General features: G+C 40.8%; 1 protein-coding gene across 4 annotated transcripts in view; it reads right to left on the reverse strand.

The window, feature by feature from the left end:
- Positions 1-4,676: 4,676 nt before the first annotated feature.
- CALN1 (calneuron 1) overlaps positions 4,677-13,627 on the reverse strand; it is a 230,474-nt gene continuing 221,523 nt past the window's right edge. For all 4 annotated transcript variants that reach the window (XM_029613078.1, XM_029613076.1, XM_029613080.1 and 1 more), the window contains exon 6: positions 4,677-5,779. In XM_029613078.1, coding sequence (XP_029468938.1) covers positions 5,652-5,779 — 128 coding nt within the window. In that variant the 3' untranslated portion in view covers positions 4,677-5,651. The remainder of the gene's footprint in view (positions 5,780-13,627) is intronic.

Here is a 13,627-nt window from a genome sequence, read left to right on the forward strand (position 1 = left end):
CAAAGATGCAGAAATGAGATCCTGGGTCACAGCCTTATCTCTAGGTGAGAAATTTAAAAAAAAAAACCCCCATTCCTGAGAGAACAGTCTGCCATTAGTGTGATAAAGCAGCTGAATAAATTCAGCCAATCAGATCACACCATTCATAGACGCGCCCTAGCAAGCGACCTACTCCCCCCTTCCAGCATCGGGGATTAAGGACGAGGCTTCTGTCTGCTTAGTTCCTATAGCAAGGCACTCTCCTCACTATACTCCTGCTCAGTTTATAGGCCGAAGCAGGACTACAGATCCCAGAATTCCTTCAGCAACAGTACGCCTAAAATCAGAGAGGCAAGTTGGAGTGAAGAGGCCAAAGGACATACTTAACCTTCTGCTTATGAAACCAGGGTAAGCAGGGCCAGTACAAGAGTGTTTGGCACACCAGGCGAACGTTCGGTCATGCAAAACCCCCTCCCCCCCCAACTTACCTCCAGCACAGCGCTCCTTCCTACCGCCAGCAGTGGCTCCATAACTGTGTCCCCTTCTTTGGCGGTGTTAGTTCTGCCACAGCACCCCTCTGGGCCTCTTGCTGGAAGGATTCTGTCACTCCCAAAACTTTGATGCCCGTCTAGTTTGTCTAATGGAAGCACCTGCCCTAAGCCATATAAGGAAACACCATCTATAATCAAGGGCCATTTAAATTACAATCAATACTCTTAGTGGCTACAAGTAGAAATTGTTTATAATTTTAAATGAATGCTTTGAGTCAAATTGTACAAACTAATTGTTTTAGGCATCAGGCTAAAATGTAGTTATTTACCCAGGCTTTTATGACGCTAGGTAAATTATACCAGCTTTACTAGTTGCTTTATAATTCATTTGAATGTTAGAAATTATCTTAAACTTATTCCTTACTGATTCGGTTTGGTTGAGGGAATTTTTATTAATCTGCAGATGTTATAAGAAAATGCCATGCTGGGTCAGACCAAGGGTCCATCAAGCCCAGCATCCTGTTTCCAATTGGTTATTGACTGCCCTGGACAAAAAGTACTTTTGGAAGTGTGCGTAATATAAAACTGTGTAATAAATTTCGCTGCCTTGTCTTTAAAGTTTAACATTGTTTTTGTGTGTTGGTACTGTCTTTTTAAAACTCTGTTATTGGTTTAATCTGGTATCTGCTTTGAGCATTATGGAAAAGCAGGATATAAATTTGTCAATAAATAAGTAAATAAAATAAAAAATTATTTGTAGGACCTAAACTATAAGTTTCCTGGTCCAATTTCTACGTGCAATGATCTTGTGAGCCCCTAGTGATAGCATTATCCTGTACATAGTGGGGTAGATTTTAAAAGGAGCGCACGCGGCGTACATGTGCGCCAGATAGTTATAAAATCAGGGGTTGGCATGCGCAAGAGGGTGCACAATTGTGCACCTTGTGTGCGCCAAGCTGCGCTGCCTTCCCCCGTTCCCTTTCCCCTAACCTTTCCCCCCCCCAGCCCTACTCTAACCTCCACCAAAATTTTTATCTTACCTTTTACGCCTGCCTCCGGGTAGGCGCAAGTTGCACACGCTGGCAGCCTGCCGGCACGCGATCCTTTCACACAGCGGCAATGGCCATTGTGTCGGAGACCTCTGGCCCCGCCCCGCCCCTTTAGTAAAGCCCCGGGACTTACGCGCGTCGCCGGGCCTTTTAAAAATAGGTCCGGTGGAGGTAACCTTTTTAAAATCCGGCCCAGTGAGTCTATAAAGTTTAGTAGTCAAGTAGTGACCTAAGCAAAAGAAGAGGCCAATAAGCTAAAATTTAGGCCTGCCTGCAATGAAGTTATTACTCATAGCCCTTTCTTCTAACAACCAAAGATTTGACTAAAGGATCATGCCGCACAGCCCGGTCCATGGGCCGCATGAGACAATGTAGAATGTGAAATCTCTTACTCGCACAAAACATAGGAGGTATGATGCAGTCTCCAAATATCGAGTGCACGCTCAAGGCATGAAGTTATATTGGCCTCAGAAACCCAACTGCATGGATGTCAAAAGGAAAGAAAACATAGCTACAGGTCTCGGCATCATGACACCTCAATATCACTTCTGTTCTGCGTGCACAGTGTTCATTCATATCAAGATAATGCATCAAGTTTCACCTTTCAACCAGCTGTAGCAGCAATACCGAGAAAGTCACATGTCTCCATTTCCACGACACTTAAAAAGATTTATAAAATAATAGACCAAAGCATTCCAAATTATTCTTCCCGACCGTGTTTTGCAACATTAGCTTCATTCAAAGATGACTTAATCTGAGCAATTCCCATTCTATGTTTGAGCAAGAGAATCAGCAGAGCTCAGCCCTGGGTCTCTCCTCAATGAGGAGAGACCCAGCATTCCCCAATGAGGCCCTCCGATCTGGACGCCACACGAAGTAAGGTCCACTGAAGCAGCCACCACATAGCAGGTGATCCTGGATACCAAGATAAAATGAAATGAATTTTGTGCTCTATAACATATTGCTCCCAGACTAGTACTGGATGTGAACGTATCCAGAGAAATACTAAACCAACGAGTCAAAAATACCCCTTGATTCACTTGTCATTATGAGAGCAGCTAATCTGATAGTCCGGGTCTGACACCATCAAACCCTATTGGGGTTTTTTTTTGTTTATTTAAGGATTAAACTTATTCTGAACTTTGGCAAAAAGCTTTAGAAATTATGGCTCCAAATCAGTTTAAAGTGTAATTTTTACTTATCCCATCTCATTTTGAACAATGAAGCATAACTTATCTAATGCTGGTACCATAATATACAATTTAGATTAGGATGTTTGCGAGATGGTAATACACCCTCACCATGAGAAATAAGTAGACAGCAAGGAGAGAGACAACTTTCCTTCAAAGCCTGCAGATATTTAGATCACAATCAGCATTTGGGATGTGCAGTCTTTTGAAATGATAACAGGAAATGTCACTGCCACTTCCCATGTCGTCTCCTAAATGAATCAAAAAATGAACACAATTTTGTATTTTGCCATGTTGTGTGCACTGTTTGTAAATAGTGTGCATTAAAATGTTTTCGTGCACACAGTTGTCACATAGCATGCACAAAAAGGTTTTAGCGGATGCTATTGGACAATAGCATGCACTAAAATCTTTGGAGGTAACTTTCAAAAAGATATATGCACATAAATAGGCTTTTGAAAATTTCTACTTTTACATGTGCAAGTCCTTTGAAAATTCACTCCACAGGACTTAATTTTCAAAAATTGCTCTGATATATGCTACTTTTAAGTGCATAACTCCTTTGAAAATTCACTCCTTTTAGTGCATGCCATTTTACAATAGCGTGTGCTAAAATATTTCAATGTTTGCTGTTTGGAAATAGAATACACACTAAAAACAAAAGATGAAATAAAAACAAAACAAAATTAAAAAACATAAAACAAATTAAATAAAGACTAATTTTTTTTTTTTTTGCATGTACACCCCTAATCAATATGGTCATGTCTTTCCTCTTCATTAGCATGGTCCAGATTACCATGACTGCATGCATGACATGTAAGGCAAGCAATACCACGGCAATTTGTTTACATTTTTTTATCCTGAATGATACAATAAAAAAAGACTTAAAGGGATACAGCATGTTGACAAAATACAGTGGTTTGAAAGCCCAGTATAGGTTATTGCTATACAGTCACATTGCCATATACTGATTTTTGAGATTGCCAACAAATTGATTTTGAAGTAGGTTGTCACGTATTGTTTAAAAAGTACGAGATGGCCTTGTGAGCTGTCAACTGTAGCCACAATTGGTCCCTACCAGAAGCGTCATGAGGGCAGTTGCTCATTTCCCTCCATGCTAACAGGACAGCATTGAAGGGAAAAATACAAGGAACTGTGGGGCCCCTCAGGTCAGGTTCAGGTATGACAGTCACCCAAGTGGGTCCCATTGAGTTTTTCACCCAGACATGGCAGTCGTCTTATTAACCAATTTTTTATTTTTTTTTTATTTTAAGTTATTACTGGGCAGTTTAGGTTCGCCCAGTAATAACATTGAAATGACCTTCAAACAGCTGTATTTGCAAATGGGGCTTTCAGTGTAAAGTGCTTGTTTAAATCTGTTAACAGCAGTTCTTTCCTCTTCCAGAAAACCATCTGGTTTTGAAAAATATACATAGCTCTCTATTTCCTAATAATAATAATAATCTACAGCCTAATGCTTTTGGTGGTAAGCATGATAATTCCCCATAATAGATGTTTTAGGTAAGAAAGAGTAGTGTAATATTATTGTAATATATGACAAATGGAAGAATACTTCAGTACCTACGATTAATGATTCTAGTGTTTTGAATGTGCTACACTAGGAGACCGATCACAGCTGCTTACTCTTGCTAGCTCGGGAAAGCACAGACTTCTACAATGCCCCCTTTTGGCAAAGAGAACAAATAACAGGGATGTGTTGTCTTTAATATTAAACATGCCCTTAACTGGTACGAAACCACTAAAAGATATTGCTGGGACTCGTGATAATTTCCTTAATAAAACACATTTCCCTGATACGCAGTGTGAGCTATGCAAGTTACCTAGTGCCATACCTCTTACAAATGCTATATAGTCATATAAAGTTTTACATCTGTTATACTATGGCCATATAATATACTTCTGAATCACGCTTCCATAATCGCATGATTCACAGTGCTAGCTGTAGCATTTCCTATATTTTATTTACATTTGAAACTCATGCTTATTAATAATGATTTTTTTTTTTTTTTTGCCTAGGAACATACTAAGCAAAAACAGTATAGAGTTTTCCTATAAATCCGATATGGGGAAAAAATAGGCTACTCTGCAACAGAAATAAAACCGGCAAAAATTGACTTAGTGCCAACATAGATCCCTGGTATCAAAAAATTGTAAAAAATAAAACTTCTAAGCAAAATATTAACATTTTTCAAAGCTGCAAAATAGTCCAGTTGACCTAAAAGAACCTTTATGCTGATGAAAGCTTTTCATTATTGACTTATTATGGAAATAATTCCTCTTATAAGAGCTTTCCAATGATTGAAGTTTCTCATTAAACTCTTCCTCCTTTCAATGAAGCTGGGACTGATAGGACCATTTTTGCCAGATTCCAAGGGAGTCCTTATAAGAGAAATCCTTAGGTTATCTTAAAATGCCAGAAACTGTTCTGTTCAGGAACCGGCCAAAAGACAAGCACTGCACTGCCCAGTGACATGGGTTGTAACCTCTGTGCTTTGATTAAACGGTGGCCAACTAATCCCGTTGCTTAGAAATTATCGAGTCCTTTAGCTCAGGCTTAAGAAATAACCACACAAAAATGTGTGCCAATGCTTGAATGTACTTTTTGATCATCAAGAGTAGTCTCGAAGTTATCACTGACATCCAAAGCTTATGATTCAGAACTCCACTATTATTTTTTTTTTATTGCATTAGGAAACAAAAAAAAAAACCTTTAAAGCATTAAGACAGCCCTTGTGTATGTGTCCCTGCGAAAAAAAGATGGAGCTGATCCACGAGATGTGTGATGCCGCTGGCCTTGGTTTGCTTGTAGACCCATCTTTGATGGGCATCGAGTTCCCATTTAAGAGTTCATTGAGAGAGGACTTCACCCATTGGCACGCACATGCACGGCGAGCTTTGTTCACAGTGCTGTAAGTGAAAGGCTACTCCATGCCACTTCGGAGAATCTGATTGGCTGCAATCAGCATGACGCTTATGATAAAGGCCATGGCAAATGCACATATAAGGCTCTTCCGTACGCAGGTCTGTCTGTTCTGTTTCTGGGAGTGCACTGGAGAAAAAAAGACAGCAAGAGGGAGAAGAAAACGTAAGATTAAAGCTGAGACTTTGCTTTATTTTCTACTGCACAAAATATTGGCAACTTAATATGTCAACAGTCCCCTATTGCTCTGCATGGTGTGAAGGATAGGGACAAAACACATTTGCTGCTTGCTAAGTGAATTAGTGCTTTCAGACTTCCACAATGAGTATACTGGAGTAAGCAATCGATGCTGCATGCTACTGAATATCTAGAGAAAGTAAGTAGTCAGAGAGGTTAGGAAGGAATGAATAAATGAATAAAAAGCTATAGAACAATTAAAAAAATTATCCTTATAAATTACATTTATAAACTTAAAATAAAGAGTATAGGAAGAAAATTGAGTTTATAAACTCCATTTTACAGCTGACAGCAATCGGGAGCCATTAAAAGACCAACTTAATTTAAAATTAAAGTCTTTTTATAGTACTGGAAGAGCTCTGGATTAAACATTTGGACTAAAATTCTACTACAGCACTGAAAAAGCTTTGCAATATCATCTGGGCTTGCTTCAGTAATTTGTAGATTTTCTTCCTTCATGAACAGCTGCTGGAAGGAAGGCTATAAGAAACAGCAATGTAGTTGTAATCTATAACTACAATTTTTTTTTTTGGAAATTGCACCAATAGCCCAGCCCGATGGCCTAGTGGCCTGAACTAGACAACCACTAGGGGACACTGTGGGGTAGATTTTAAAACATATACATACACATCCATCTGCGCGCAGTTCCCGGCACGCGCACATGGATACACAGATTTTATAACATGCACGCTCCAGCATACACGTTATAAAATCCGCTGGCCATGCGCACGTGGATTTTATAATCCGCGTGCGCATGTGTGAGCGGCACGCGCATGGGGGGGGGGGTGTGAATTTTTGCAGTCTGTGGGGCGATGCAATTGGGCCTTCCCTAACCCCCTGCCTAACCTTCCTTCCCTTCCCCGCTTCTCCCCACCCCCTAAACCTAACCTACCTTGCCTCAATTTCTTTTCTTTTATTACTTACTGCTCTGCGGGAGCAGAAGTTATTTACGCATGCTGGCCAGCTGCCGGCGCACGCTTCCCTGGGACAGTGGCTAATGGCCGCTGTCCTGGTCAATCTCCATCCCACCCTGCCCAGAACACGCCCCCAGCCCGCCCCTTTCTCAGGGCCTGGCACTTGTGCGCGTATCGCCATTTATGCGCACGCCGGCCACACGCTAATTGGCGATTTTTATGCGTGTGGCCGATTTAAAATTCAGCCGAGTGTGTGGAGATGGCATTCACAGTCTTGGAGAGAAGAAATCTTAATGCACGCACAACAGTGACACCTGCGGGATAAACACACGCTGGGCATCTGAAGAAAGTCATGGTTTGTGGCCCCCTACCATGGGCTTTTGACTCAATTATTGATCTACAGGAGACATTGAGCAAGGGAATAAAGGCGGGGGGGGGGGGGGAGAGAAACCAGGTGAATGAAGGCTTATGGCATCCATACCATAGTTGAGAGAGGTTCCTGCTGAGCGAGAATTCACAATGGGCAAGAGGAAGCTGCCAGGCCAAAATTTATGGTAAATCTGTTTTTATTTTAGAAAAAGCAGCAAACATCCAACAAAGAAGGGCATATAAGAACATAACATAAGAAATTGCCATGCTGGGTCAGATCAAGGGTCCATCAAGCCCAGCATCCTGTCTCCAACAGAGGCCAAAACCAGGCTACAAGAACCTGGCAATTACCCAAACACTAAGAAGATCCCATGCTACTGATGCAATTAATAGCAGTGGCTATTCCCTAAGTATAATTGATTAATAGCCATTAATGGACTTCTCCTCCAAGAACTTATCCAAACCTTTTTTGAACCCAGCTGCACTAACTGCACTAACCACATCCTCTGGCAACAAATTCCAGAGCTTTATTGTGCGTTGAGTGAAAAAGAATTTTCTCCGATTAGTCTTAAATGTGCTACTTGCTAACTTCATGGAATGCCCCCTAGTCCTTCTATTATTCGAAAGTGTAAATAACCGAGTCACATCTACTCGTTCAAGACCTCTCATGATCTTAAAGACCTCTATCATATCTCCCCTCAGCCGTCTCTTCTCCAAGCTGGTACATATTATACTTTTTTACATACCATATGATCGTAAGCTTCTACGCGTATACTTTCCTCCCTCAGAGCGCCTGCAACCCTCCCCCCCCCCCTTTTCTCTTACCCTCCCCCTTCCCCCGTGCACCAAAGGGGACCTAGTGAAATCAGTCAATACAGCGAGAAGCTGTGAGCAATCATATCTTATCACCATGAAGTCTGTGTATCAAACATCTATACGATTAAAAAAAAGACTTTTCGAATCTTGTTGTAAGGTTTGAATAAACGGAAACCAGACTGCGTGGATTGCTCTCCTGGTCTGGATCGGTAGGTGATTGCAGGCTAGGGTTTCCATCGTCAGCAATTGTATTACGGATGAGTGCCAGTGTGCCACGGATGGCCCCTCCGGTTTTCTCTACGCTGAGAGGATTGATTTACAAGCTAGTAAATAAACTTTTGTAATCCAGAGGACTTGACCCTTTTGCCAGGCCAAAATTTAAAAAAAAAAAAAAAGTTGTTCTTATATTTGTCAGGTTCTTCAATACAGAGTGGAAATGGTCATCAGTCAGTACTGTACAGTGCTGTGTCATGTTCTGCAGCATCATACCAAGGTGATCATTTTCACCACTGTTTAATCACTGTGATGCTGGATCATTTTCGTTATAATATTATACTTTGATGCTGTAGCAGACCAGGTATCACAAAGCATAGATGTACCCAACATACAGGATGGTACTCCAAACCCAGCTAACAGTTAAAAAGCATGCGCCTTCAGAAAGATAGCCTTTGCCTGATTTCCACAACAGTAATATAAACTCTTCCAGGAGACGATTATCAGGTCCGGGATACTGCCGACCCAAGAACAGGCTCCTTTGAAAGCTCCACTGTGGTACAAGCTGGAAAATGTAGGAAAGAACGATGCTCAGTGGTCGCCCTAAACCCACTGCATGCTCGGCAAAAGTATTTCATTACTGCCGACACTTGGAAAGGGACAGAGAGTCTGGTTGTCAACAAATGCAAACGTAAATATTTAAACCCTGTGACTGTGGTGTCAGTGGTTCAATCCACTAATGATCAAATCTAGTCCCATAAAAAAGGTAAAAAAAAAAAATATTCAGCTCTGGTTTACATTATTTAAAGAGGGGCTTGGGTAAAGTTTCAGAGATAAGCCATAGACACAGCAGGATAACGATGGAATTCAGGAATTAAAACTCAAGCCTTTTAGAATCCCAAGCCATTAGCCGCTGTCCCAGGGAAGCCCGTGCAGATTACGTCTTCTCCGGAGGAGCAGTACAAAATAAAAAAATTAGGGATAGGTAGGGTTAGGTTAGGGGTCGGGGAGGAGAGGGGAAAATGTAGGAAGAGAAGTTTTAGAGACAGGAAAGTTCCCTCCCAGTCTGCTCCTTAATCGGAGCGGACTTGGAGGGAACTGGGGGAGGTCTGATTGCATCGCCGCACATAGGTTATAAAATCCCCGCCCCCCCCCCCCCCCCCCCGTGCTCACTTGAGTCGCGTGTCGCCCACACATGCGTGCGCGGAACCACTGGATTTTATAACATACACACGGCAGCTTGCGCATGTTATAAAATCGGCGCGTCCATATGCGCGCCAGGAACCACACACACAAGGACATGCACACAGGCTTTTTAAAATCAACCCCATAATGCTTAGGGATCTCACCATGGGCTAAAATGGTGACCTACTACTAGAAGGACATGTACAGAATAAGAAGCAGCAACATTGCAAGGGATATCTCTCTAGATCCAATTTGCAAGCTTCATTTATTACAATTTTTCGCTCAGATCAATGATCCAGTCTGGCTCACACCATGAATTTTGATCATGCACCACCAAAAATTATATCAGGCCAATATTTAAAACATTCACACAGCCATACCATGGTATGAAATAACACACAATATAGCAGATATATAGCCCAAAAAGCGTGTTCAATTAAAACTAACTGTCACAGTAAGTGTCCATATCATCCTCTACTATAGGCTATATATAAGCAACTGACTTTACGGCAGGTATTTACTTAATATGTAAAAGAAAAATCAAGGACCCAGCCACAGGTAGAAGTATGGATAAGCAGTCCACAGTACAGAATTCAAAAGAACTTTTTCCAGTCAATATAAATAATTTGTTCTCATCTCCAGGTCCACAATTGCTATTCTTGAGCTCTATTTACACGTAGTTGAACTAATAACCAGGTTATTTATTCAAGATTAATTTGCATATTTCGATGCCATAATGCCTCTGTATTGCTCCATGGTGAGACCGCACCTTGAATACTGTGTACAATTCTGGTCGCCGCATCTCAAAAAAGATATAATTGCGATGGAGAAGGTACAGAGAAGGGCAACCTAAATGGTAAAGGGGATGGAACAGCTCCCCTATGAGGAAAGGTTGAAGAGGTTGGGGCTGTTCAGCTTGGAGAAGAGACGGCTGAGGGGGGATATGAGAGAGGTCTTTAAGATCATGAGAGGACTTGAACGAGTAGATGTGAATCGGTTATTTATACTTTTGGATAATAGAAGGACTAGGGGGCATTCCATGAAGTTAGCAAGTAGCACATTTAAGACTAATCGGAGAAAATTATTTTTCACTCAATGCACAATTAAGCTCTGGAATTTGTTGCCAGAGGATGTGGTTAGTGCAGTTAGTGTAGCTGGGTTCCAAAAAGGTTTGGATAAGTTCTTGGAGGAGAAGTCCATTAACTGCTATTAATCAAGTTTACTTAGGGAATAGCCACTGTTATTAATTGCATCAGTAGCATGGGATCTTCTTGGTGTTTGGGTAATTGCCAGGTTCTTGTGGCCTGGTGTGGCCTCTGTTGGAAACAGGATGCTGGGCTTGATGGACCCTTGGTCTGACCCAGCATGGCAATTTCTTATGTTCTTATGTTCTTACTCAGAAAACCAGCCTTGAAGATGCCAGAGTCAAGAATCACTGATTTAATAGATGCATGACTGTGGGAGATTAGTCCATCATAAAGGCACCCATGTGTGCTTTGGGTCCTTACTCCCCATCACGTGTGTGTTAAGTGTATTCTATTTGGAGTGAATCATTTCATAATTTTTACCTATTATTCAAAAAAATGAAAAGAAACTAAATCATATGTTCACATTTGGCAGTACACTCGGTAATTTGTAAGTAACGCTGATAAACATGACATATGTTGATTCTCTACAATATTGTCTCATTATGGTAATATCCAACTGGTCAACTTCAGGATTATTTTACTTATTTTGCATATTTCTATTTTCCATAGCCTTGGTTATTTGATGCTCTACATCCTTAACATAAGTTAAATGTTGGAATCTAATGGAGCAGATTGTATGGAGCCCTTCTGGTTTCCCAGGAACTGCTTCCCAGATGAGAGAGGCACCCAATACCTTATGAAAAAAAAAAAAAAAGACAAAATGGTAATGCTTAAGAGAAGGGATGAAGTCACGCAAATTAATTAGGAGAGAAGGCTTCAAATTTCTGGCAATGTCCTCCAACTGACATCATAATAATTACGAACAGAAAACTCTTTACCATGTTGCTCTTATGAATCAAATAGTTTGAGCACTACAAAAGTGAAGCTTTTATTATTAACAGCTCTATTACAATAGGATTCAATAGAGATAAAAATCAAAGATGAGCATGCATTCCGTTTAACTTTTATTTGAAAGTATACAATAACAAATGCTAGTAAGATGGATACCATTCTGTAAGAGAGAGAGAAAGCGTATTATTTTAATGGTGTCGAAATCAGTGGCTTAAGGATGTGTGAATCGGTGACTCTCTAAAAGAAAACTGGGTGGCTCATAGGGCTTCCAACTCAGCCCAGTCAACCCTGACAGGTTGCCCCATTGTCTCAAGGGACTTGTGGTCCCAGCTACTCTAGGGAAGGACAGAATTATGAGTCAGAGGCAAAACCAAAACTGGATCAACTTGTCAAGCTTGACCAGGCCAGGTGGCAGCCCTGATGACAATTCAATGAACCCATGAAAAATCTGCAGGTCCACATGGATTTGACAAGGCACATTATGGAAAAAGCCACATTAGCAAAATATACATCAGATCCTGGAAAAATCCAGAGTAGATCAGAGGATAACCCCCCTAGATGTTTGGAGAGATAGGCATGCATGTGCCTATTAAGAGTTCCTTCTCAAGGCTCACCACAATCCCATCTTCTGGAAGATGAAGAATGAATCTACTACAATGCCATGCCATGCTGCCCTCCCAGCAATAGAGGATGATTGCATGCAAATGCTGGAATCCCTCACATGATTATTTTAAAGCCATAGATCATGATCCATCACAATTTCTTTTGTACCCAAACAAAACATGATCCATTTGTTGCATGTGTTGAGAATCATGACCTACAAATCACATGTTTTTAATTAGCTGAACACTATTTTCGGAATGACCCTCTAGCAGAACTAGGGGTCACGAAATGAAACTTCAGGGAGGATGACTCAGAACCAACTTCAGGAAATATTTCTTCATGAAGACGGTGATGAATGCCTGAAATGCTCTTCCAGAGGAGGTGGTGAAGACATAAGCAGTCAAAGAATTCAAAGGGGCATGGGATAAAACACTGTAGGTCCCTAAAGGCTGGAGGACAGAAATGAAGTAAAGAGTGCATGGGAGTAACCTGCTTGGTGCAACAATTACTGTCCTTAGCAGAAGCACAAGGATTACTACCCTCAGCCAATAATCCTTTATACTTTTCATGCAACTGCAATATCACTCTCTACTTTGATGGCAAGGGGAAAAAAAGGGAATTGGATTCAGATGGCAACCAATACAGGCCCCGACATTTACGGTCTGGGATACTAATATGCAGACATAAGGGAAAAAGCATAGGACTGCTTCTACGGCCAAATCCAAAAGAAAAGCAAGTCAAGCAGCATTGCTTGAATTTTCAAGAATGCTGCTCACCCAGTAAAAATGTTGCTAGCAAAAATTTTTTAAGAGTTTAACAGTTGCTTGGTTTTTGAATGTAAATATTACTATCCTTATCACTGCTCGGACCATCCTTAAGAGAAACGTGGGGGTAACCTGCATGGTGCAGCAGATACTACCATAAGAAGCTTGCCGGGTGGACTGGATGGACTACTTGATCCTTTTCTGCTATCATTTCTATGTTACTATATAACTATTTATATAATTCCACTGCTTTTTGTGGGAGAATAACTATTTGTATTTTTTTTATCTAAATCGCCTTTAATTTTAAAAAGGGACAATATCTCCCTCAATTCTCTCATCCTCAACATTCTCCCTTCGAGCTATCAGTAATGCTTAGTATTACTGGAAGGCATCCCTAAGTTATTTGTAGCAAAACAGAAATTTGTTTCCAATTTAAACTCTGCTTTCCCTGTCTCAAATGACAGCTCAAAGTGACTTACAAGTTCAGAAAATACAATTTACAATTAAAATGCAATATCAACAAAATTTCAATATGTGCAATAAAATACAATAAAAAGTAAACATAAAACAGTCAATTATAAATACTAAACAAATCATAATTTAAACAAAGTGAAAAAATTCCAACCCACCATCTAAAAATCACTGACAGAAAAAAGGCCATAACTAACAGACTGTACTAGCAAAACCCTTCTATACCTTTAAATTGCCTTAAAGGCTGCCCTTGAAGAGGTACACAAAGGTGCAAACCCCTTTGGATTGCCACTTCAGTGGCGATCTGCTGCCCTGGAGAGGCCATCTTAAATCACTGGTGCAGATGCCAGAGAGTAATGCTGTTTG

The sequence above is a fragment of the Rhinatrema bivittatum genome, chromosome 8 (assembly GCF_901001135.1).
Source record: "Rhinatrema bivittatum chromosome 8, aRhiBiv1.1, whole genome shotgun sequence".
In the NCBI taxonomy this organism is placed as follows: domain Eukaryota; kingdom Metazoa; phylum Chordata; class Amphibia; order Gymnophiona; family Rhinatrematidae; genus Rhinatrema; species Rhinatrema bivittatum.